This window comes from Acanthochromis polyacanthus, chromosome 14 (assembly GCF_021347895.1).
Source record: "Acanthochromis polyacanthus isolate Apoly-LR-REF ecotype Palm Island chromosome 14, KAUST_Apoly_ChrSc, whole genome shotgun sequence".
Taxonomy (NCBI): domain Eukaryota; kingdom Metazoa; phylum Chordata; class Actinopteri; family Pomacentridae; genus Acanthochromis; species Acanthochromis polyacanthus.
Genome location: NC_067126.1, coordinates 33229799 through 33257236, shown reverse-complemented (window position 1 = coordinate 33257236; position 27438 = coordinate 33229799). Strand labels below are relative to the sequence as shown.

Below are 27438 nucleotides of genomic sequence, written 5' to 3'. Positions count from 1 at the left end.
CAGTAGAACTTGCCTCCGGCGCATTGTGTAGCAGCAACACATGAGTTTGATTTCCAGAGAGTTTCTGGTATTTTTGATCCTAAAATGGTTGCAGTCAGACTAAAGAAGGAAGATCTCTGTTGTATCAAATTTCCACATAATTCAGCTTTCATTTTAAAATTAGAGGGATCTAATCTAAAAGGATGCTTGTAGTAACAACCAAATTTAATACCACCTATTTAGTTGATCGGACGAGTGTTGATTCAATAGTTATTGTGACTTATGTTTGCAACATTTTTGTGTTCTATCTCTTGTGTTGCAGCAGCTGCTCTTTTGTCCACAAATTACATCCAGAAATCCTCAAAATCTACTCAATCTGTGCATCTTTCACAGGAAGTATACTGGACACATGTTAACATAATTCAAGCCCTTCGTTGGTAGAATTTGCAGCAATTGTAATGGATTTTATTACTATTATTGCACAGCACTGATACATCCATTTGTACATCCTGAATCTCTGATTTAACTGTAATTTTGATTGGAATAGGAGAATATCACATCGTACTGCTAAAGCATAATATACACTGGCCTAATTAGGACTACTATTACCAATACTACTATATTATCTGATTTTGAGGTCTTGTCTTGAAGAGAGCAGCTGTATCAAACTCTAGGTGTACAGTTTATTATAAATGTACTTACATGATGCATAACAGTTATTCAAACTACCTGCAGCAACTCTGCAGCTATTCCAGCAGTTAGTATTTCCTTTCTGTTGAGCACTTTGTAACTTTAAGAAAAGTGCAACATAAATAAAAATCTTATATTACACGTAAATACTGCCCACAGTACACAGAGAGGGATGAAATGTGGGTTAATAGCAGAACAGCAGCTCATTTTTTGCTCAGGTGGGAGGTTAATCTGCTCAACTCAAATAAATTCTGACAATTAATAATTAGTGCCACACACCATGTCTTGACTTGTAACAGTCAAACTGCATGTGCTAGTGCCATCTAGTGGCCCACTGTGTAGTGTTCTACCAGCTCTCACTATGCTGACTCACACAATCTTGCACATTCTTTCAGCTGCATACTAAATTATAGTGCTCCTCAGCTTTATTTGTTACCATTATTTATTTTATTAACCTTTATTTAACCAAGAGAAATCCCACTGAGAATAACAACCCCTTTTCAAGGGAGTCCTGGCCAAGATAGGCAGCAGCAAATACAAAACACAATTACAAAATTACACATTTAAAACATTATTAAAACAAATGCATGTTTTGGAGTCAGCCTCCAGCATTTAATGGCCTTCTGAAATAATAAATGACCCCTGAGATACAGCCTTTCATACTTGATGTGGGCAGTCATTAGAGAGTTTAAAATGATTTTAAATACAACACTGGCAAGGCTATTCTCATCACAGGTCTTAGAAGTCTGTTCAAGAGAATGTAAATGCTACAACCGAGGCTTGTTTTGCTTTCATTTAATATCCCCCTCAAAATCTAATGGCACCAGAGAACTAACCTCATAAATCACAAGGAAAAATTACCTCCCACATACATCCCCAGAAACCTGTGTGGTTCCAGTGAGACGGCAGCGTTAACAGCATCCCTGCTAGCAGGCTGCGCACTGCACTGCTCATTATTTTCCCTTTGTGTTATTCTGCACGGCACTGTTCCACTGCTCCAGAGACTAATCCTCGTTTATGTTCACCAACACGAATTCGATTTAATCAAAGCCAAAATGTTGTGTTTTATGCACGAATCTATATATTTCTACGACCAAATCCTGAGCTCACATGTAGCACCTTGGCGAACCGAACGTTTCTTCTGACGAGGTTACTGGATGTAAGCTGCACCTATCCCTCAGAGGAATGATATAACGGGAAGTGTGATGGGAATCTCTTACTCCAAACCTCGCCACCACCAAATAAGTGGATCAAACGCGAAGCCGCCCTCTTATCACCACTTCCCTTGTCTGTTTGGTGGACTCTGGTATCTGATGAATCCTTATCGTGGCCATACAGTGCTGGTTCACATGTCACGTTATCACACAGGTCCCTTCCCCAGGGCTCCCACAGGAAGGGTCTGTTCCGAGGGCGCTGCATGCCATGTATCACAACCGCCTTTTGGTGAAGGGGGAAAAAAATTGCAATGTGAGTAAAAGAGAGCAGTACATTTGGGCAAAGTCTGTCCCAAAAGACTTACCACACTCAAGAGCCAAACTGATAGAAGTGAAAGGGTCATTTTAATAGTTTCAGTTGAATTTGTTTTCTGGCTCTGAAAGTGTTTCTCTAGAAATTCAGATACCGGATATTCTCACATGTGGAGCTATTTACATTCATTTTGAGCAAGTAACTATTAATATGGTTTATATTTTATGTAATAAGTTCTGTTTTCAATCATTATTAAAACATTTTATCAGTGTGTGGAGGATGAGCTGATGTAAGACAAAGGAAACACTTTTCAAACGTTCAAGCAGCAGATTATTTAGTTTTACAGCCACATCCCAAAATATGTTATGACTTAATGTGTCAACTTGTTTTTTAAATTATTTTATTTTAGATATTTATTAATTACTAGCACTGTTTCCTTATTCTTTTCACTAGCGCTACTTCAGCGTATTAATTGTTGGTCCTGGTGCTGTAAGTTTGTCCTGACATTTTCTATTATCCAAATTAGTTAGGTGTGATTTTTTTTCTATATTTGTTTTGTAACATTTTTGATCAGTTTAAGCTGTTTTGTGTGTGATTTGGAATTTTTAAAAATGTGTGTCAGGACAGTTACATAGGTTTTTCCTTCACAAATTTAGGATTTTAAAGTTTCTTTTATTTGAGCTGATTTATTATTGGCTGACATATATAAATGGATAATTATAAAATATATTAAGATGGAAGTCCTTGTAAGATCTCATGGATTTTTGAGTGGCATTGATTTAAAGTTTAGAAGAATGAATGCTTGAGGGTCATTTTTTCGTCCATTGGATAGATAGATAGATAGATAGATAGATAGATAGATAGATAGATAGATAGATAGATAGATAGATAGATAGATAGATAGATAGATTAAGCCAAATTGGAAGAACTAAATGGGTCATTTTAATAGTTTTAGTTGAAGTTTGTTGTATGTTTTCTAGCCATGAAAGCACCTTTCTAGAAATTCAGATACTAGACAGTCTTACGTACACTACCAGAATTATGAAAGAATACGTATGGAATTACATAGTAAACAAAAACTTGTTCACCAAACCAGATTGTGTTTTGTATTTTAGATTCTTTAAAGTAGCTCCATTTTGCTTTGATGACAGCTATGGACACTTGGTGTGGTACTATATTCTCTATTTCCAAAACGTTGCACTTTTCGTGAAATATTTACTCATAAGGTAGATCTTTTATGCAGTGCAGCTTGTTTTAAGTCATTATCAACCACTTACAGAGACTGGAATATATACTTGGAAGATTACAAATGATGTTTAGCTGTAAATCCTTTGTGACGGCTTATTGAAATAAAAACAGAAATATAGGCTGGAAATGTACAAGAACGTCTTACCAGGGGGTCAGTTTATTCCCTGGTCATACTTGAAGGCATAAATCCACCGTGTTTACCCTGCTGGTGTTCATTGCAATTCATCTTTCCAGTTTAACGGCAGGAACCAGCGCTAAGTGAGTCATACCCACGCATAAATTAAAGGCTTTGGCCCTAATGCCTGGGTGTATTGTTTATTTTGGTGCTTTGGGGAAATTAACACACACTTCTTTAAATCGTTATTAAAAATGATGAAAGCAGGAAGCAGTGAGTCAGAGCTTCGGGAGGTGGAGGAGGTGGAGGAGGTGACCGGAGACTACAGGCGCGTATTTCATAATAGTGAGCATGCTGACGCGCCGCCGTGGAGCTGCGCGTCTTTGGTCGCTTGGTTTGGACTTGTGGCAGAGATATGAGTCTGTTCTAACACTTTTTAAATCTACGAGCTGAGTTAGTAAATGAGATATGTCCGCTCAAGGATTGCTAAGCAGTGTTTTCTCGTGTTCGCTAAGTCCCAAAAGTATTTCCAAGAGGAGGCTGAGGCAAACCAGGAGTTTGGACTCGGCGTTGATGCTGCATTATGGTACCGAAGCGGAGGAGACTTCATGTAAGGTCAGTGTCGGATTTTATTGCCTAAAATGCCAAACAGAACAACTTTGTCTGTTTGTGTGCTTCCTCCAGTGTGGATTTGGAGGCGTTGTGATGGGGAAGTTTCTGGGTTTGCAAGTTTATCAAAACGTCCTGCAACTAACTTTTGAATCGCTTTTTCGTTAGTTTTTTTTTAATTCCATACATGACATATTTTGTACAAGAAGTGGAGCTTTTGGTTGATTCTCGCATTTTACATACCGTTTCCAAATTCGGGAAGTGTCTGGAATTCCCTCCTGGATGAGACATCCCAAGTGACGTGATTTTCATTAATCTCTAATAAAACACTGGGATTATACGTTTTGTACATCCACTACGTGCAGTTCTGCTTTTGACGTGTGGAAACAGATCTAAAGGAAAAAGAAGTGTCCTACTATTGCAACATCCCCAGGTCTGACTAACAGGACAGTTTTGCAGTTGGCTACGTGTGGACGTCAGACAATAAAAGTGATTCAACCTTTGTTGTTTTTTTGACAAATTGATGCCAGCCTTTGCTTTGACTTGCTGGAAGACGTGTAACTGCTTGGGAAACTTTGCAAGCCTTATTTTCTTACATCATAGGACAACACTTCAAGATGGTTTTTCTGGTAAAAAGCGAGGAAAATTCTGTCATAATTTCCTCTGCAAGTATGTCAAACAGAATTATTATCATGAAATTGTATTTTCAGATTCATGCTTTGTGAATTTGATCATATTTCTATAAAACTCTTACATAACTACTTCTGAGCCTGAGAGCCAACCAAACAGGAACATTTTTAACTTGAGCTAAGGAAAATGATGTATTATTATTTATTCTAGTAGTTTCACAAATTAGTGCAGTGTGTTCTGCATTAAAAGTGCTATAAATTAAGTTTTTAATTATTATGACTACACCATGCTAAGCAGCAGTAGCAGTGCACAGGTAAAAGCAATGGTATTTTGCTGCAATAAATAAAACAAATCACTGAATATTTGTGCCTGCGACAGAGCCAGTCTGCTCTGTTGTGCTCAAATTGGTCCTCATGGTAACACTGTTTATGGAGTATAATGGAAATGTATTACAGGCGTGACATTATAATAGGCTTGTAATAAATGCCAAGTAACTGTTCCCTCTTGAAGTCATCAACAAGGACACCGATCCTGCAGCCAGAACCCTTAGAAATGTGCTCAGTAAATATGAATAAAGCTGATTAATACTGGAGACAACTATGTGTCACACAGGATATTTAATGTGATTTATGACATTGGAGAGCGAGCATGTGCTAACATGAGCCAAAGTTTTTTTTTGTTAAGCTGGAAAATTTTACCTCCACTATAGATAACAGCCTCAGAGTCAGACTAGATGTTGTCATTAGTCACTGATTTCTCCTTTACTTTCCTTAAGGCCTTTTGGGGTGTTTGTGAACGGTATAGCTGTACTGTCTTTATTCTAAGATGAAATCTAGACACATGAGCTCAAACCTCAGTTCTGGGATCCATCCTGGAGACTCACATGATGTCGTTGTCAGCTTACAGTGACAGTAAGTAAGCTGCCTCACTGTATGCAAATTACATTCCAAGTCAGCGATCAAAGTTGCATTTTGTGACTGTGCAAACACCTAGCCAGTGGTTCATTCAGGGACAACAGTATCCAAGAGACTGTTGCAACAACATCGGTGTAGTCAAGTTTACAGCATAGTCTCTTTTCCACAAAGCACGACAGCACCTCCGCCCAACAGCAGCCCCGGCTTTGCAAGATTCTCCTTTCATGAGATGTGCTTTGTAGCTCAAACTGCTCAGGCCTCTTTCAATACTGACTGCATTTACTTTCTTGAATGCCATCCAATGTATATTTATTGGCTAAATCACAAAGGCAACCATGAGTTTTGATCAGATACATTAGTTGCAATGGCTTGCTAAGGATGAGTTAATATCATATGGAACTATACCACTGCAGTATGTTGTATTCAGTGTATCCTAATGAAGGTTTGCAGTCAAGTTTGTGATGTACATGATGTTCAGGTGATAACTTACGCCAGCATGATCCTGACGTAGGAAATCTGTATCTCAGAATGTTGATCTATGTTATAAATGACCCTCTGTGTTCAATAGGCTGGCTGTTGTTGGATTTTATTAGTGGTGTACTCACTCAGGATCTCTGCAGCCTGAGCTGAGATGGAAAGCAGAGACATCTGGTTTACATGAAGGAAGCTTCAACTCTTATTTCTCACAGTACAGCAGCATGACCTGATCCTTGGCTACAGTCCCTAAGGCACATATTTCTTCCCACAAGAGACTGTCCGTTTACATGGCATGGGGCTAAATCTGCTGGCTCGCAACTGCAGCAACACAGCATCGAGTTTGTGTCTGATAAACGGGAAACACAGAGTGGGATGGCTGTAAATGCAAGTGTCAAATCAGTGCTTTACATCGATCCATTTCAATGTCACTTTCAGCTACCTTTGTGTGGTAACAGAGACATGATCTCCTTAGTGTAACTCAAAGGATACTCTCAGCCTAAATAAGAAGTGAGATGCTAACCAAATTTAGCTCCTAGTTTTGCTGTGAGAATACAGTAAGATAGTGGTGGCATAATGGGATGTAAAATTACTTATGTTGGGGGTTTCAAGGTGCGAGATAAGCTGGCAGATGAGAGGTGCATGAATCATCTTGGCTTTGCTTATTACATAAAGTGTTTCAAACTTTTTACTCTTCCCAGATTTTCTTTGTTGAGTATGCTCAAAAGTGAACATGTTGTTCTTCTATATAAGTACAACATGTTCACTGGTGAACCTTTTCAGAGCAAAAATACATCGGAGACAGAACATTGAGCAGTGAGAACTAAAAGTGTTATGAAATTAGATTATTTCAGTCAGCAGAGGACAGTTGAAAGTACTGATGTGTTTAAATAGGCTTTATAGATGGAATTAACAATGTGAATATTACAGTTAAATTTTGGTGTTCACCTAAGAATCCTCCATAGCTTGATGTGCATTGATCTCATGTCTACATCTTCCCGGCATACTGCCCTGTAGCACTCATCTTGAGGTGTTCTGACAGTAGGCTGCCCTACTTCAAGGCAAAAGCTGTTTAATATGACTGCGGTGGATCCTTTCATTAGTTACAGTCCTGTTTAAGATTTGTTTAAGTGGATTTTGCTTTTCATTTTGGGCTGTTATTAGACTGGCCTCTGGTTACGACTTTGTGAAATATTGAAAAATATTTCATTCTAGTTGAATCTTGGATGTAAAAACCTAACTTAATAACGCCATTTAGCTTCTTTTCTTTTTTCTGCATTCTGCCTCAATATTGTTTTAGGGAAAGCTTGTGTGTAGAAGATGATGATTTTGAAAGCACCCCCAAGCAGTGCATGCTGTAATCTTCACTCATTTGATATAATGCTCAGTGCTTTACAGGAATACTTTAGTATGACGCTCTAAAAAAGATATACAGCTATAAAATACATCTTCACTCACTGAGCTTTCTCTTAGGGACCTGTTAAATTGCAGAAACTTATAAAGCCTTTAGAGGGAGCCGTTCATCATTCTGTTGTAGTAATGTAGTGACGAAATGAGGGCATAAATCACTGGAGCAAAGATTAAGAGTTGATAGGACATACTATCCAAAGATGTGTGCTCTCATCTTGTGTAAAGTTAAACACTGAAGTTGTAAGTTTTGCAAAATGTACACACTACTCAAATTATTCATGGCTGCGCTCCATTTATAACGTCACACATCCATGAGATCATTAGTTTGTGTTGTTTGCTAAAGGAGCGTTGTCACTGTACATGTATTTTAAATGCCATTTTATCTTACTCTCATTCCCTTTGTGCCAAGCTGGAAGAGGCTGATTTCATAAAGCTGCGGAATAAATGACTGTGGCGCGTTTATTACTTGCATTTTCTCAAAAAGGATCACAATAACTCTTAACGTATGCAGGCCTCTGTCAGTTCTTTGCTTATTTCACATCATTATAGCCTCATTTCACATGCTAGTAAGCAAAGCTGCAAGCGTGATTCTGGAATGGAAGCATCTGAGACATTAAATTTCAGAATGATGTGCCGCAAAACACATCTGAATGCTCTCTTGTTGGAATAATTTGAGGCAGAGAAAGAGAAGTTTGAGAGTACTGAGCAGCTGGAGTGTTTAGGTAAAGTGCCATCTGCATTCCTCTCAGCACCGTGGAGGAGAGATGGCCTGGAGGAGAATGAGCTTGCAGGAAACTGAAAAGTGCTCTCTTGGATCTCACCAAAGGCGGATTAACTTTGTGAAATGCAAGAGGAAACAAACTGAAATCGAGCTTATTTTCAGAAAGACTGAGAGACTCATTAAATCAGGCGGTGCTTCCTCTTCTTGTTGTTTTGTTCTCTGAAGTTGAAAAAGTGACACTAGTGCTACAAGACAGGCTCCAATTAAAGTTTACAGAGGCAGATGATGACACAAATACTCAGTTTGAAGTGTCTCATGAAAATGTATTGTCTACCATTGTGCTCTCAAGCATTATACTTGCAATACCACAGAACAACCAAGTAGTTCAGACCACCTTTAATCTATTCCCCCTCTATTGAAATCCATAGTAGTGAATTTATCAATGACGAAAGACTGATAAAAACAGCAAGTTAATTTCAAACAGTGAACATGTGGAGCTTAATTGGTATTTTGAATGCTTTTGTGCAACGATGAATTAGAGAAGACCTTCACACCGTAGCTGTGAGAAACTAGGAAATTTATGTTATTTGTCTAATTGTAGTCGGCAGAGTGGATATTTAATCCTATCTGCATACTAATGCAGCTGTTAGTCTGCTCACAATATGACAGTATAATATTTGTCAGCTGCTGCCCTAGCTGCTGTGAACAAAGCCTTTGAATACATTCATGTTGTTTATTAAAACGAGTGAAAATGTAATAAAGGATGCCTGTGGATTTTTGATTTCTGGATTTCATTTAGTTATAAATCACTTCAGTATGGAAACCATGCAAGTTAATTTGGCATATACAATAAATAGATGTTTTGCTGAACGCACTACACAATGCTCATGAGCTGTCTGAGTTTAAATGTATAAAACATGAAGCTACTAGTACATATACCGGTATTAGGGAAACTCGTACGTAACTCAACTATTTCACAGACTGCATTGTAGAGGGTTTTGTGTTTTATTTTGTCTGTCTGGCATGCCGCCTCCTGTTCATGATCATCCTGCATAGCATTAGGAAATTTCATTTCCAGAAAATCACAGAAGCTTCAGTGTACTTTCCAAGATAATAATATATTTTACAGGGAGTAGCTCAGATAACACAACACAAAACAGGAAGAATGTACAGGTTTTACCTTTCTTTTCAGTTTTACAATCAATGCTAATCATTGAACTGTGGGCAAGTCACACTGTATTTAGGGTTTTTTATTCTCAATTTACTTAAATTTTTATGGAAAAAGTAAATTAATCCTTTGGAATTAAAGTCTGTGTAAAACACTAAATTGTCTAGGCCTCTAAGTTACACTTATGAACAAACAAGCATTTTGCTATTCACAAGAAGCATCTGCTAATTTGAATGTGCCTCATATAAAAGGAACACTTATCATCAAACTGTTTATTTGCATAAAGAGTTTAGATATTCATCATACCGTAGTTAGACAGATTGTCTATAAGTGGAGACACTTTAGCACCGTAGCTGTTCTCTCTAGAAGTGGATAGCTAAGAAGACTCCAAAGGCAGTATGCTGCATATTAAAAGGTCCAAAAAGAAGCTCAGAGTAACAGCTAAAGGCTTGTAGGAATTACTGCAGCTGCTCTATATCTCCTATCGTAGCTGTACCACACGCAAATTATCGAAGAGACCTGATGTTTGGGTTTAAATGTTTAGGAAGAACATGCAGCTCTACGTATAGCATCAAAATGGCATCCCAAAGGTGAAGTACGATAATGGGAGCATCACGATTTGGAGCGCTTTGATGCCTCTGGGCCACAACAGCTCTTCATTATTGAGGAGAAGATAAATTTCCAAGTTTACTGAGGTATTTTAGGGGATATTGTGAGAGTGGCTGTCTGCCAGCTAAGGTTCAGGCCACAAGAGATTACAAATGTTTATGTGCTATTAGCTTAAGCACATTGTGTTTGTCTACACTTGTTACTTCGATGGAGATCAGATCTCGTTTAATGACCAATTAAAGCATTCCAAGCAGTTCACATACCTTTTCTCTTCACTGTAGTTGTTGGCACTTCAGTCTGACTACCGAGATTCATCTACAGGGGCGTTTTCCTTGAATTTGCCCTATTAGATCACTTCTCAGGTGGTAGACCGTGCTAGGTGCTGTCATGTTGCACTTTTTAATGCAGACAGCTTTCACCTTTAGAACTCTTATAGGCCTTTTTCACAGTGTCAGTTTTGACCTGCCGTACAGTAGTAGAAAAAAGAACATTAGGGTTCGAAATAACACTAATGATGCCCATGTTCTGTTCAAGAGACCCAGCAGGCTATGACAGTGAGCCTGCATGTACTAGACCAAGACCCTGAAACTAAAGCAGCTAAATAGAAGTTAATCATTTTTATCATTAATACCTGAGCTTATTTTTTACTCGGCCATGTTAAAATATCTAGAAATAAAGAGGTGTATTGGTATTTTTGACTTTTCCTGTGTTAGATCTTCATCGTTTACTCCTTTCAGTTCCCCATTTATGCCTCAAACCTAAAGGTGACAGAGGCTTTTATAGTTATCACACCCAGACTCTGTGCCAGACTGCTGTTCCACATTAAATCCTGCCCCTCCATTGACAATTTCAAATCAAAATTATAGGTTTTTCTTGAAGCTCCCCTTGTCAGGCCCACTCTTTTTATCGACCTGCTGCTTTGTATTGATCGGTTGCCTGAGTTCACTTAGTTTTCCCCTTTACTCTTTTGCTTTTATAGTTCCACTTGCTTTCCTTTGGCTGTTCTTTCTGTTCATACGTCTGTCTTCACGTGTGCTCATCCTTGTCACTTCCTCCATGCATTTATGTGCACTCTTATTAACTTTGTGTCATCTCTCTATTGTAGTTAATGTGTTACCTTCTCTGTTCTCTCTCCTTGTGGCTTTTTGGAGGTATTTCTGGCTGGGAAGCTGCACAGGTCTGATCTGTGTCTATGGGTTCCACCAACATGTCCAGTGTTTATGTGCTCTTGTTTGTTGTCTGTTTCTCTACACTATTACTTTTCACTCTCATTTACTCTCACAACCAACCAGTAAAGGCTCGCTGACTCTGGTTCTGCTGGAAGTCTCTTCCAATTTATAGGGAGCTCTTTCTCTCCGCTGTCTCAAATATGTTTCTTGGGTTTTCCATGTAGAACTTTGTAGGATCAGGTACATTTCCATAATTGATCATAGTGTAGGGCCTTGACCTTACTATTTAATTTAATCAATTAAAGTTGTATTTTATATATATTTTTAAAGGTTTTAACCTTAATATTGAAATTTCTCAGGTAATGTCACATAATGAATAGCTCTGTAAAATCTTAAAGTTAATATTTACATTTTGAATTGCCTCCAGATCAGTCTATTCAACCCAACTCACTCCAAATGCTTGTGTTTTTAAAAACACTTTGCGTACATAACGTTTTTTTTAAACCAAGACGTGCTAAGCAGGGCATTGTAGACAGTCGCCGTGGCTCATGGGTATTGTAGTACACAGAGTGATACACGCTAATCACAGAAATTAAACCCTCTGATCTGATAGCATCTGTACCGCTGCCTCTGCTCCCAGTGGAGAAATAGTTTCTTTGCATGACTGACGCCACTGTGTGTGATGATCACCTACATTTGTACTCGTCTTTTCCTCCCTGGTGGGTTTGTTTTGTTCACTCGACGTAGGAGCGCTGACCCTTCCTGTCCAGCCCTCCCCATCAGCGCTAATGATATTCATGGAGATTGTAAATCAACTTGTTCCACTTTCCAAAGCACGTAACCAGTCTATCAACACCCTATCCTGTGTGTTGTCTGTGAACATGTGGGTCGTGTTTATGTGGGTCGATCGTCTGGAATCTGACGGTTTAACAGTTTGAGTTGTGGCTTGTCTTCTGTGGAGATCTAATGGGGGATCCGCTGCTGGAGAGAAGTCTCACTTATCTTGTAAGTAGCTGATCTTGCTGGTTTTGGGCAGTACTTGTGCTTTTTGAAGGTTTCTCATTTCTGATCAGAAATAGTTATCAAATATGAATGACATGATTAGAGGCTAATAGAAATCTATTAAAGTTAACTTCCAGCAGCCAGACTTTGAAAAGTTCTGAAACCTCTTAAATGAGCATTTTATGTACTATTATTTTATTGAAAACTACATGAACTGTATCAAGTCATGCACAAAACTTTTCCACTCCTCTCTGAGCATACAGGAGTGGAAAGCAACTAAGTACATTTACTAAAGTACTGTACTTAACTTGATTGTAATACAAGATAAGACAAAACTACATAAATTACATAAAATGAGAAATGCACTGCTGGCAATGCAATTTACATTATTATGTTATATTATTACAATATATAATGCTGGCAATTATTCTGAGGTTGTAAAGTTACACTACACATGATAATGATGCTACTTTATACTTTCACTCCTACTTTTCAGAGCGAAATGTTCTCATTTCTGTCCCAGTGTATGTATTTTACAGCATTACTTTCTTATAAGATGAAGAGTATTTGTAGTTTCCAACCATTTTGGCCTCTGACGTCTCACAAAATTCACGTTTTAGATGAGCTGTTAACAGCTCTAACAAATCGTGATTTTTTCCCCCTCCTCTAAAGTTCTCACATGGTTTAATTTCAGGAAATATTCAAATTATCCAATTAGAGAAAACTGAAAACAGATTTGTGTATCTGAACTTTTTCTCCTCGAGTGTATCTGGTGTCTGCAAAAAAAGCTGTATATGAAGTAGTTCAAGCTTGTTCCACCTGCAGCAGCTGCAACAGAAACGTGCAGTTTCCACACTGAAGCTTAAGCGTTAATAATCAAACCATGTCATACTGTATCGTAATGTAGTAGGACCAAAATAGTAATTATGCTTTAATGCATTTACTGCAGTTTAATCCAAATGCACTTTTTAATTCATTTTTCATGCAGGACTTTTACTTGTAATGGAGTATTTTTACACGAGGATTTGTGTATTTCTTCGCTCACTAACAGCCTGTGTCAACATTATTATCTTATTATTAGTTCATGCCTTCAAGGACTCTTAGAAAATTGCCTGTTGTTTAAGGATGCAGCCGGTGAATGCAGTTTATTTAAAACCTAATGCAGAATTCACTTTGGGACTCCGAGGCAAATGATGTGAACTGACTGCAAGGACTCTTGTGGAAAACTCTTCCTGTAATGCCCCATTGAATGGCTTCCTGAGCGCTGAGGAATATTCATCACCTCACTGGACCTCGCTCAAGTGTGCTTGATTAACGTAATCTGAGCTTTCAATCTAGCTATATTGTATGAACTACCTTGCACGTTTCCTTTCATTGTATTCTAGGAAGCGCCATTGTGTTCCAGCGAAGCTTTGAATTAAAATTAGGTACTGCTCAACCAAGTGCACCTGTATTCAAGAGCTGTGTGTTCACTGAAACATTAGAGGGGTTTAGATGAATTATAAGTTGATGCATTTCAACAGGAGTGCATGCTTGACTGCTGGCTTTGTTAGGAGAATATGCAAATAAGTGATTAAAACTGACATTTTTAACTTGGTAAAAAAAATTGACTCTTAAATGTTGGTATCAAATTTGACAAGATTTTTAAATTTACATTTCACTGTGGTTTGCTTTGGCAAATCCGGTATTTTCTTTCTAAGAATAAACTGCACAAGAAGCAGAAACTTCATCCAGCTTTGACAGCGCCCGCTTCTGTAACAACTGGGAACAGCTGTCTGGCTCTGACTTCCATCCACTGCAACAAATTTGAAAAAAAAATATATATATAAAAGGTTGTTAGAAGTAAAGCCTTCTGCCTGTCAAAACTGTAATCCTCGCAATCCATTCACAGTCTAAGAAATATTGGATAAAAGTGACAAGTCTGGACACGACATACTTAAACCTGTTATTACGTAAAAGCTAAAGGGATGTTGCATCAAAAACCCAATACTTGGAATTCCACAAGGAGCGTAATTGGCTGTCGTTTGAAGACGTCACTTCACTGCCGGACAGAAACTGTGGGAATAACCCAGCTCATCCTCACATCAGATATGGAGAAAGTTTCCACTCCAAGATAGTCACACAGGAAGAATGTCTGAACAAAATGGGCAGACAAGAGCGTGACTCACTCACTGCCCATAATTTCACATGCTCTCCACACAAAGAGCTGCATATAAAACACTGGTAGCTGTTTTTCCTCAACATTATATAATTCTTACATATGAGACGTCTGTTGCCATTTGGAAAATACAATAAAGGATAACAGCAGTGGCAGATTTATATTGTGTTTAGTTTCCTGTCTGCCAAACCTGTACTGGTTCCTGTCACTGTTTGTTAATAAAAGTACTAAAGATAGGTGAGCAGAAAAGCCTCATAAAATACAGAGAGCTAACATACAACAGCTTCAGCAGCAGATAATTGGCTGTTAGCTGGAGTGCTATTCAGTATTAAACAATTCAGAAAGAGTGCCAGCCTCTGTCTCCACGGTGTGTTATTTCTTCTGCTGAGGGGACTAAAATGTCAGATTGCTGCTTATTTGTAAAAATAATATGTCTTCCTAAAATGTTCCCTACTGTAGTCGGAGCTGCCAAATTGCTTCCTGCCATCCTTTGTCTTACTCAATGCGATGATAAATTGAGTATCTTTCGTTTTGGACTGTTGAACAGACAAAACAAGTGACTTGATGTAATGAAAAGTGTACAAAAGAGTGTATTTTTCGACATCTGAAACAGCAGATGATTTATATTGTATTTTATTTTTTCGGCATAAAACTATCGTGCTTGTCACATAATCATTTTAGTAATTTTTAAAGCAAAAACACTTTTGGTTACAGTTTCTTTGATAAAAGGATTTGCTTCTTTTCTCTGTTATTTATCATTGTGAGCTAAATATCTATCTAAGCAAGATATTTAAAATGTCCCTTTGGGAAGTTGCACTTTTAGTAAATGATTAATAATAATAATAATGCCTTTAATTTATAATGCACTTTGCATATACATTCTCAAAGTGCGAAATCAATGATTTATTCAATCTGCAGATTGATTGATATTAAATATAATATATATAATAAATATTTTAGTTGTTCAGTAGTTTACTAAGCTACATCAATTCAGCCCAACAGTTGATTGAAATGTATTTAAATTAACACTTCATCTGGCAAGTGATCACATTGGTAACTTCTGCAAACATTAAATATGGTGTTGCTCCGCCTCTCAGTGAGGTCATGTGGTTTTCACCCAGCCAATCAGTGAAGATCACTCTACATTACAGCACACAACATCGTGGCATTTGACCAATCAGCAGAGGTCTGGAACATATCAAACTTTCTCTTTCTTGGCAAAAGATGGACTTGCGACTCGGTCCTCTTCCATATTTGAGGTCAAAACATTAGAACTAACCATGGTTAGTTGACGTGGTTGTGCTAAGTTTCTTGGAATGCTTTTCTTTAACATTTTTTATTTTTTTTAGTGCTAACGGGCAAGGAACCTTAATATGGTAACTTCACTGACCTTGAATTTCAACGTGAAAATTAAAAATTTTGAAAAACATCACAAAAGTTTTTAAAAAGTCTTGTTATGCCCTCCAATAACACTCTAGGGTTGAAATTTTGAATTTCAAAATATTTCAATGAGTGCCCTATAACGGGTTAACTGAGGTGAGACAAATTATTGGTACTGTGTAAAACAGTGAGATGTTCTATATAGTGGCATTGTTACAAACAATTCTAAAGTTATATTTTGGCTTATAATGTGTTATGTGACTTTCTAAACCATATTTTTGTGCAATCAATGTGTTATTCTGCTGGTAACACAACTGATAGTAGGCAAAAGTTGCCAATGTGTTGGTAATTTCATCCACTTGGTTCCCAGATACAAAATAGTTGATGGTTAGTGACCTCTGTTTTGTGGAGTACATATGGATGAAGAAACGGGTTTATAGTAGCATGTTCTTTAAGTAAATGTTTTAGGGAATAAAAATGATGCAAATATACTTTAAACAATGCTGCCATAAGTTGCTTCCTTTAAAAAGAAAACAAAAAAAACCCTGACGTAATACACAGCAGTAGACTGGTGACCTGTGCTTCACCTTAAGTCACCTGATTAGGCTCCAGTCCCTCCCTGAGCCTACAGAGGATAAGCAGTGTTAGATAATGGATGGCTGGATGGACTGCTGTCATACATAATGCTGTAAACAAAAAAGTACCTACAACAAATTATCATTATTTGCCAAGGTACTTAGATTGTTCAAGCATCCTGGAGAACTTGGCACCATTCTTCTCTGTATTTATTTAGTCCATATTGTTTCTGCCTCTTCGTATAATCCCAGACTGACCTGGCGATGCTGAAGCCAAGACTCCTCTATTCTTCTTCTTCTTGGGACTGAATAAAGTTCTTGTGACATTTGCTGTATGTTTCAGTTCAATATCATGCTGCAGAGTGAAATCAGTGACCTTCAGATGCCTCCCTCATGATGCTGCATAAGATTTAAAAAATGACTAAAACCTTTGTGCTGTATTTATACTATGCTTTGTAGTATTGCATGTGTACTAGAGAATAGTATGCTACTAGAGCACAGCCCTAATTCTCATTTAATGGGAGTGAGGCACTTTACTGTAAGCCTTATCCTGATAATGAGTTACTAAGCCTCTTTGGAACATGGCTCATATGATTGGCTTGACTGTACTGGATCAAAGCACTGTAATCTCCAGAACGGAGATGCTGAAAGGTTGAGGATTTCAGATCAGATTATTTGCCCCGTCATTACTACAGTACTAAACCTTCCGAATGACTGTAGCGATGTTATGATTAACGCATTTCTGTGGAATGGTTTTTGATTTATTTTGATGATAGATTTGTTCAAAACATCAGTGGAATATGCACCAAAATTCTATGCATCATCATCCGCTATGTAGAGTAGAGCGGGGATAGAATTAAAATGACGCAGGGCTTATGGTGTGTGTGTATGCTTTATGAATAATCTTTATGCTACTTGTAAAGAAGGATAATCTAGACAATCGCTATTGTGATTCAGTATTTGTGGTGCAACAACTGGTTCAAATCGGCTTTAGGTTTGTGTAAAATGTATGCTACTGGGACACAAGTTCACTCAGAGATTATCACTAATTTCACAATATTTGCTTCTTTTACTACAAATTCAGCATCCCAACATCAAGAAGTTAATTCCATTTGTGCATAACAAACTTTTACAGGGTGAGCTGTCAGTTCTTGTCATGGGAACCGGTTGTCCTTTTCAGTTGGCAAGTGAAGCAGAAATTTCTTTCAGCTCATGCACACTGGAGTCATGTAGGGAGCCTGACAGGTCATGAAAGTGAAATGTGACACCAATTATAGACGTGTCTGATGTGTTGAATACCTGTGTGTGTGTGTGTGTGTGTGTGTGTGTGTGTGTGTGTGTGTGTGTGTGTGTCCTCAGGGTGACTTCACCTGGAACAGCGTGTCAGGGCGTAGCGTTGGCCTGAAGCCTGTCCCCTTGCAAAGCCTGTCGGAGTTGGAGAGGGTGCGTCTCCAGGACGTGGCCTTCAGGCGATTGCTTCGCGGTCACGACCTGGGCTGCCACGTCAGCATCCCTAAATGTATGGACACACACACATATGCACAAAAGCACACACTTTTGGGCACCTTCTTGTCCGTTAAATCACTATCTGGTTTTAGGCAAAAGCTTGACACAGCATTTCTTATCATTTATATGCAGAACGGGAAAAGTTTCTTTGTAAGGGTACAGTCTTCTTAAGCTCCTTTACTGATTTAATGAAGTTTTACCAGTAACAGGCTGAATCATCAAAGTTTTCTGCTGATTTCTTGTCCTGATTTCAGAAACATCCTTGCAGTCTTCACATTTTGACAGTGTCTTTAATATAATGTTTAAAACTTGTGTTGTCACTGTTTTAGGAAAGGGCGTACTCCTGTGTGAGTGTTATGAATTAAGAGTCACTCTCCACATCCTTGTTTTGACACTTTCTACACAATTTATCTGTGTTGCTTAGCTCTTTTGAACTGTGAAACCATTTGGGAAATGAGCCTGAGAACATCAAGTGGAACAAGCACGAACATGAGCATAATAACTGGGTTTCTTCATTTAACTGTGCCTCTTTTCAGATGGCCACAAGCACAAGAAGTCACTTCGGAGGAAGCTGGACTCATTATCCAAGGAGAAGAGTAAGGACAGAGGTAATGTGATTCAGGATATACTCTAAATTGCAGCCATATACAGTATGTTAAATTGCACCGTTTGCCGTTTATTAAGCACATTTTAGTTTCCTGTTACAGCGCAATGTGATAGCAGTGCCGGGGGAACTTCGGTGCTTTCCAGCAATTTTCGAACCAGTGAAGATAAACACAGCTATCTTTTAGGCCTGTAGGAGAGCTACTGAGTCTTGTCAGACTTTTATTCCCCTCCTGTTTCGAGCCTTGTCAGCCTCTTACAATAGAAAATATACTCTTTTCTCCTTTTGGCTGAAGCTGTAGAGGCGCACTGAAGCAGTCACGCTCAGCTGTTTATACCCATAGAGCACTGAATGATCAGAATCTTACAGTACAGAGGAAGCTGTGATCTTCAGCCGCCACGCTGCCCCGCCCGCTGCAACAATCTGGCAGGAAAGTGATGTTCTCTGTCAGACAGGCAGTCGAGGGAAATAACCAAACAATCTTAAGTGGTGGCTCATTCGTTACAGCCTATCCTCCGGCATACCCCGCCCCCTCTTTCCTCTTTTTCCCCTTTTGTTTACAAAGGCACTTGGGAAAGTATGTGCTCTCTACTCTGAATATTAAGTGTGCGCCTCAGCTACACGGTTCTTGCCATTTCTCTCGTCGTATTTATTTTGAGCAGGATTTATTTAAAAGTTCAGGTTTAAATATACTGAATGAATCTATTGCAACACACTTTCCGACACTTTCCACAGAAAATATTCCGAAGGGTATAATAGAGAGTACGCTGACATGACTGACACATCTAAAGAGTAATTCAGGATCTCTCTGTTGACTTGGAGCTAACTGTGAACTTTAAGTCTCTCTGCTCCCGCTCTTCCTCCCCACACAGAGACTACGCCACAGGCGTTTGGCATACCGCTGTCGCATGTTATATCCAACGACCGCGTGCACAAGCTGCGGCACGATCACCCGCGGGAGGAGCACAGTGACCCCACAGAACTGATGCTATCCTTCCTGCATCTGAACTCCAGCTTCAAAAGGGTTAACAAAGAGCTCTCCAGCAGCAACTCGTCCCTGAGCTCCACTTCTGAAACCCCTAATGAGTCACCTCTGCCCAGCACACCAGACACAGCCCCACGGACTCGCAGGAGGGTAGGCCTTTTATGTCGATAAATGTGGTACATGAATGTAACACAACAGGGAAATCTGCCCGATTACACTTGCACACTAGATTGCTCTAGGAATTTGTGACCTTTTTAGATATTCTCTCTGTGGGTTGCTGCCATTTAATAACTGCATTTTATCACTCACAGTATATACTCTGCTGCTTTTCCACTCACTGCATGGTTGTCACCCATCTGCTTGACAGGGCGGGGTGTCTGTGGATTGCATCACTGACCTTGATGATAACCAGTCTCGGCTCTTGGAGGCCCTCCAGCTGTCTCTGCCAGAAGAGGCAGCTGGAAACAGGAAGAAGCACCATGATAAAAAGCTCAGCCTTAACCCTATTTACAGACAAGTGCCCAGGATAGTGGACCTTTGCTGCCAGCACCTGGAACAATACGGTACCAAGCTCAAAAATGAAACTACATAAGCATAGTGCAGAAAAATATGCAACACATCCCTGTGGACATTTTATTGTAATAAACTCATGACTCATACAATTTGGATGACTTTGAGGTTGAAAATTAGCAACAGTATCAGCTCTAAGGGAGCATCTCTGTCTTTGTTTAGGCCTGCAGACAGTTGGAATTTTCCGCGTCGGGAGTTCCAAGAAGAGAGTACGACAGGTAGGACCTCACCTCTGCACTTTAATGAACCCCCTCAGCTGTGAGCAGCATTTTAATGGTATCATTCATCACAAAATTTCCTCCAGCTTCGTGAGGAGTTTGACCAGGGATGGGAGGTACACATGGATGAGGAGCACTCTGTCCACGATGTAGCTGCATTGCTCAAAGAGTTCCTCAGAGATATGCCTGAGTCACTGCTGACCAGAGAACTCTACACGGCCTTCATCAACACAATGAGTGAGCAGCACAGACACGCTGAATAAAACAGTCACTGTTTATGCTGTCACTGGGTGAATTTTTGTGTTGGCTTTGGATTTCTTTGAAACTGACTTAAACTGGACTTCTTTTTCTGCAGTGCTGGATTATTCAGACCAAGAAAGTGCCATCCAGCTCCTGATATATTTGCTTCCTCCCTGTAACAGCGACACGCTGCAGCGCCTCCTCGGCTTGTTGTCCACTGTGTCTGCACATGCTGAAGACAGCCTGGACAATGAGGGACAGCAGGTAAAGAAACTGGACAAGCTACGTTTTTATGTTCATGTAAAGATGAGTCCAAGCAGCACTTGCTTTTTTATGATTTGAAAAAATCATGACACTTACGCAAACATGAGATAAGGTGTGAATATTTTGGTTCCAATAGAGTCTTTGCATTGAATTCGCTTTAGGATTTGACTTCCACAAACCACCTGTGTTGGCAGTACGTCACACATTGGTTAACTTGTTGATTCTGCCAGCAGGAACAAAATGTATACTTAAGAAATGAGCATAATGCTGAATATCTTCGATGAACTGTTTTACGAATTTAATGTGATCATTATAAATCACGACAGCATTCAGAAGGCAGTTGGACAGATGCATGTTGCATCTGCAGCCTCTAATTTGAAGAAAGCACTGTGCCAAAACACAGCACCATTATGCATGATGATTCATTGTGGTGATATTCATTAAAGGATTCACAACCAATCTCACCCTGCTGCATAATAAGCACACAAACACCATCTGCAAACATTATTCTGCTCTGTCCTAATTTGATATTTATGTATTTTAAAGCACAGAAGCTAGTGTGGCGTTTTGGCTATGCATTCTGCAAACACCATTTATATCGGCACCTACAGTATATGTTTGCATCTTTCCACTCTGCACCTAGCAGGTAATACTATTTTACCGTGCACTATAAAGCCCGCCTGGACTCTCCTTTTTAATTTGTGAGCCGATTTGTTATGCACCAGTTTGTTTGGAATAGCTGGCTATAAAATTTAAGATGGGTAATGTGATGGGCTGAGAATATAATGATTAATCGTCCTACCCACATTTTTATATTCTGCCTCACCCAGTGCTTTTAGACATAACAAAATGGATTTAGGTGTTTGGGAATGAACTCACTGTCCTCGTGCAACCAAAGGCCCTGTAATTATCACCTTTTAATCTTACTTTTTCACTACTAATTAGCACAATAGAGGGTTTTTTTTTCTTTCCCACGGACATAAAACGGGTGTATTCTTGGCTGTGGTCCTAGAGCATACATACTGAAACTGTGAACAAGAGGTCTGCAGAGTTTCTTTGAACAGAAGAAGGCAGAGCCAGCCTTATTGATGGTGACAGGCCTGTGGTACGTGCACATTCCCATCATATCCTGGGCACCATGGACGATCTGTCAACAGCAAAAGATTGAAAATATTTCTTATAACAGCAAGGGGTCAAATTTGGGTAATGTCCGGATTATTTGGTGTGATCTCAGAGGTTTACTGGCAAAACTGCCTGAAAGATTAGTTAAAGAATGTGTGTGTTCTGTTAAAACATACAGTTTCTGTATCCTGTTTTGTTTAGGTCACAGGAAACAAGATGACGTCACTCAATTTAGCCACCGTCTTTGGACCCAACCTCCTACACAAGCAAAAGAACTCAGATAAAGAGTTTGCAGTCGAGAGTTTTGCCCGTGCAGAGGAGAGTACAGCCATCATCGGCGTGGTCCAAAGGATGATCGATGCTTATGATACGCTCTTTATGGTAAGCCGGCCTGCATCAGTTAAAGAACACCCACAGTTTGATCAGACAATCTCAAGGTCTTTGTCGGATTTTCCTTGAGGGAAAAAAGCGTTTATGGCGAGTTCTTAAGCTCAATGGAGTGGAGCCACCTAATGAAATGTAAACATTAACTCTATAGCTTTTGAGGACAAAGCTTTTATAGTCATAAGTAATTTGTTTTTCTCTCTTGGACCCTGTAAAATTAAATTACTCTTTTCAGCGCGTGGCAGATGTGAAGCCTCCCACAACAGGTCAATGAGTGTCATTCCAGGCTTAGTTTTGTTTATAGGCAACAGGAGCAAGGTCAAGTTCCTCTTCTGCATTGTGTTTTCTGCTTTTCACCAGAAACTTAAGAGCAGATGCACTTAATTAAGTATCTAGAAATGATCCGTTAAGGAAATCAGAGGGCAAAAAAGACATTTTCTCTGCATCATTAATAACGATTTCCAAAGTGCTGTTAATTGTTTTCTCATTATACCATACAAACATCTGCTGTAGTCCACATTGCACCACAGGTACGGTGTATATATTGGAAATGCAGAATTGCTGACATAAAAGAAAAAAGAGTGAAGCTAATTTCACCAAAAACTAAAGCTGCTCTTGTTATAATGATGTTGTTTGTATACAATGCAATGGCCTTATGGAGAAGTATGCATTTAGTTTACTTTTAATGTGATTTGCTATTAAGGAGCAGGGAAAATAACATGACTTCCTTCCATCTGTTACTCCTTATAATGAGCTTCAGTAAAAAGACTTTTGGTTCTTCTAGGTTCCTGCTGACCTGCAGAATGAGGTGCTGATGAGTTTACTAGAAACCGATCCAGATGTTGTGGATTATTTACTGCGGAGGAAGGCCTCTCAGTGCTCGTGAGTTTCCTGCTTCGTCTCACGATTAGTCACATGTTTTTTTAAAGATGTGTGCTTTTTGCGAAACATGCAAACACGCATACGTGCATATGCATACGGTATAGATGTACCTGGTGCTTAGCATTTGTTGTCTTCCTCATTTCTGCAGAGAGTCAGGCCTTCTTAGACCAGAAGAGTCCTTTCCTCTGACTGAGAGATGCTTATCCAATGACTCTCTCAAAGCATCGAGTGGAGAGGTGTCTCCATATGACAATAACTCCCCTGTCCTGTCAAATCGACTGCTGTGTAAATACCCAGAGGACAGTGATCTACGTTCAGAAAGGGTCACCAGATCTTCTGACAAGTACAAACTCAGAGACCATTCAAAAGATGGATCTGGCAGCACCTCTCCTACCCTTTCCACTGACAAAGGTAAATTCATTTTAGCATAAAGTTTTAAGTGTAATTGAAAAGATTTACTTTGGGGAAGGACACACATATTTACCTATCACATATGGGTTTATAAACTTATCGAGTTTTTTTTTACATTTAAACAGAGCTTGCTAACTGTTAGCACTATCTAAGCTAACTGGCTGCTGGTTGTGTTGATTTTCAGCTCTAATTCCTTGCTACTAAAGTTGAACTGTTTCTTAAAATTGTGTCATTAATTGCATAAAAACATTTCGAGGTGCAGTGTCAATTTAAATGGCTAGTTAGCTTTCAAAAACAAAAGCTCCCATGAGGCTTTGACAGTGCATCTGCGACTAATGGGATAAGCTGTTGCTAAATGTCAACAATAATAATCAGCTGACTCAGTGAAATACTGCCAAGCAAGCAAGTTTAATATCTTAAAAAAAACAATATTGTCAAATCTTTCAAGCAAATGCAGTAACTAATACTAACACCTCTCGAGGAGGTAAAAAAAAAGTTAACTATGTTACAAAAAGTCCCGCAATTATATATTGACCCACATACATGTTGTTCGTGTAGCATTGCCAAGGTGAAAGGGAAACAGAAGCTAGCTTTAGAACGAGGGCATAACTTTGCTTCTGTCATATTTTGCCCAATAGAGAGTATATAATCATTTCCTAAGCTTAAGTAGTAATCCTATTAATTCTTTTGTTTTCATCAGAGCTGTCAACAGACAGTTTCTGGGACACCTGGCAGGAACTGCTCAGCAAGGATTTAACTGGCCATCACATCACTGGTAACAGAATCCTCTTTACATGTTGCTCCAGATGGTCGGGGGATATGAAATGAATGCTAGATGTTAATGAATGGTTTCTCCCAGGCTCCCTTGGAGACGCGTCGGAATGCGACTCGTATGGATCATCGGAGGGGCTGAGCAGTCACCAAGGTAACAACAAGCTGCCTGTCAGACCAACACAAACGTCATTGGACGTTTTGGAATGCAGGCCACACCTCCCGGTGACTCGCAGCAGCAGTGGTCCTCACGACCAGAGAGAGCAGAGACAGCCAGAAACATCATTGCATCAGTCACTGAGCAGCCAATCAGCAGCCATTAGCTCAGACAACTTAGCACAAAGGACAGGATGTGCTGCGTGTCCATTGTTTAAGGTCAGGACGGACAGTTCGTCTCCCTTTCACTGCTCTGGACCTCTAAGAGACACTCATATTTCCCACTCCACACCCTCCCTTTTCACACATAAGCCTGACCCCCAGACCCCACAGCAGTCCCAGCAGAGCTCTGCCGTCCAGACTGGAGATACGACGGATGCCTCTGGGCCTGGAGAAGAAAAGAGCCCTGATCCCTCAAACTGGCAGACAGAGAGGTGGCATATATGGCAGATCCTGTCAAAAGAAAATCCAGAAGCCCTGACAGAAACCTTGGTGTAATGCACCTTTAACTCTAAACTGTGGATAACTTTTACAGACAGTTATCTTCATCTTGTCACATCATCATCCGTAAATGCATTGTATTTCATATGCTGATGAGAAATATACCAATTGTGTTCTTATTGTTTTTTTGCAAAGTGGAGCATTTAACTGTACATATTTAAAGCATGCTTTTGTTTCTAGTTCATTACACTCTGTTGTACAATAATGAAACACAGAGAAATAATGTGCAACAACGATTAAAAGCTTGTATTTAGACTTGAATGTCTTAATTAGACTTGAATGTTTTTTAAACGTTGAATGTAAAATCATAAATCCTCTTTATGTCATAATAATGCTTTAAATGTAAAGTACCTTAATGTGTACTTTGGCTACTTTAATACTGAGCTTTGTTGCAGGCAGGCTGTAATCTGCTCACTTGAGGAAAAGCTGCAATTTATGTCTACATTTCAATTTATTTTTTTTCCACCAGAAAATTAAAACTGGATTATTATGTGTTTTCATAATGGGTTATTACACTATTTTAAGTGAATTGTCACATTTCAACACTCATTTCGTGCTTATCTGCACTCCTGCTTTTGTGTTTGATATAAAGTAATAACTTTTAAAGGAGCATTATTTGTAGAGATGAATTTATATTATTTGTAAATTTGCAGTACTTTGTAATTTAATAGAAATCAATTCTGGCTCTTTTTTCAGATGCCACTTAATAAATTGACTTTGATTTTGAGCGTGTTTTTCTGTATTAAAACAATCACAGCCTTTCTTTGTGTCATACAGTTAAATTCAATAGAAACCAAATTGCTCTCAAAGTAATGTTTTCTTTCATATTTGGCATCGATTTGACTGTTGAGTAGTCTGACTGCAGAGGACAAAGTTATAAACGTGACACACTGACACTCTGTATATAAGAAAAAAGTGCATAAAGTTGGATCAGTTCTGCAAATTAATTTGAAATGCCTTCAATCTACGTTTACAAAAACATTGGAAAGTCAAAGTAGAGTAGAATAGTTCATTTGGACCAACTTGTTGCCAATTGCATTCTATGTATTTCTAAACTGAATAAGCCTCCTATAAGTTGAAATAGAGCCCAAGATCATGGGTTGTGGCAGAATGCAGCATTTGCCAAACATCATCGAAAATGACAGTGACTATAGAATTACAAAATAAACAAATAAATGCAGCAGATGTCCAGCTAAACTGCAGCACTGACCGTTTATTTTAGTCAAGTACATCACGTCATGCATCACTATTTCTGCGTCATGCACTTGAATTGAAATTGCCATGTGGATTTAAGTGCACTGAGACTCATTAATTACCTCTGACAGCTGAAATATTTTACCCGCAATGTAGAAAAGCAAAGATAATGCAGTAGGGTGGGCATTGATATCCTTACAATACGCTTTCTGATGCCAGATAATGTAACCTGACCCTTTATTTTTGGTGTCAACTCAGAAGTCAGCATGAAGTTGAGCTCAAATGTTGATTAAATCATGACATGCGGCACTGATTCTGCTCAACAACAGCACATTAAAACAGTTATTTAAACCGGCCACAAGAGGGAAGCATCAGACCAGAGAAAGATTTTCTTTTCTGTTCTTTTCATTGTAACCAGCGAACACTGGGAGACTGCGAAGTGGGTTTTAAAAATTCATTACGTATTGAAGAGCTGTTTGTTACATTTCATTTCTATTATAGCCCTTTCACCGTGATTCCGTGTGGTAGGAATAATGGCTGTTTTCTTCTGTTTGTGAAGATCTAATTATGCTCCCTATGTATTGATGTTCTTGTTGCGCATATTTTTCGTCTGATCAACATTAATCTTGCTTTATGTGGATAAAAATGCAAAGTCTGAGCTGAGCTGAGACAATAACTGGCAAGATTTAGCGATAAATTCACGTTTGTAGTACTGGTATTGATAGAAGTACTCAATATAAGTGCGTAATAATGCCAGAAAAGAGTGCCACTGGAATTTAGATAGATTACAGCCAGTTTACGAAAATAAGGGAATGCATATTTGAGGGTTCGGTTTGATTACTTGCCTTTAATTGATGGAAATGATTGTGATGTGTCATTTAGTCTTGAGCTATGAAAAATAGGGATTGTGGACCCAGTTGTTAAATAAAAGACAGGAGTTGTGTTTAAACTTTCAGAGCTCCACAGCTGTGGGAGTTGAATCACCTCACAGTCCCATAATGACGAGACCAAAGAGGCAAAACAGGATGTCTGGGTGTGTTTTACATAGATTCCAGCCTTACTGATATTTGCCATCACTTTTTTGTTTTTTCCTTTTTACATCTGGGCTGTAAATGAAGCCATTCATTGTTCCAAACACAAACAGTCCAAGCACAGTGGGGGAAAATCCCCCCCACACAAAAACAGACACTAGAGATGCTACGTTCTTGTGTCTTGCCTGCTGAATGCAAACGATTGAGATCAAATACTTAATTTCACGCCTTATCTTTGCATGGCTGATGGATGTAAATTGATCCTTTGGCAGAGTGCTGCT

General features: G+C 39.0%; 1 protein-coding gene across 2 annotated transcripts; it reads left to right on the top strand.

The window, feature by feature from the left end:
• Window positions 1–3814: 3814 nt before the first annotated feature.
• Window positions 3815–25659, top strand: LOC110949001 (rho GTPase-activating protein 6-like). Of its 2 annotated transcripts, none has more exons than XM_022190809.2 (13): window positions 3815–4114; window positions 17678–17837; window positions 18361–18432; window positions 19301–19563; window positions 19781–19976; window positions 20146–20201; window positions 20288–20438; window positions 20557–20705; window positions 22029–22208; window positions 22996–23093; window positions 23242–23504; window positions 24205–24279; window positions 24364–25659. In XM_022190809.2, exons 1-13 carry the CDS (start codon window positions 3968–3970, stop codon window positions 24927–24929), a joined length of 2376 nt encoding a protein of 791 aa, XP_022046501.2. In that variant the 5' UTR covers window positions 3815–3967; the 3' UTR covers window positions 24930–25659. The 2 variants fall into 2 exon arrangements, with proteins under 2 accessions (XP_022046501.2, XP_022046503.2); XM_022190811.2 differs by lacking the exon at window positions 3815–4114 and adding an exon at window positions 11839–12208.
• Window positions 25660–27438: the final 1779 nt, after the last annotated feature.

Coding starts and splice junctions, on each gene's coding strand:
- LOC110949001 (XM_022190809.2), top strand. CDS start 3,968: ATGTCCGCTCAAGGATTGCTAAGCAGTGTTTTCTCGTGTTCGCTAAGT. Junction 20,439..20,556: donor GGCCTTCATCAACACAATGA/GTGAGCAGCACA, acceptor CTTTTTCTGCAG/TGCTGGATTATTCAGACCAA. Junction 23,505..24,204: donor TACCCTTTCCACTGACAAAG/GTAAATTCATTT, acceptor TGTTTTCATCAG/AGCTGTCAACAGACAGTTTC.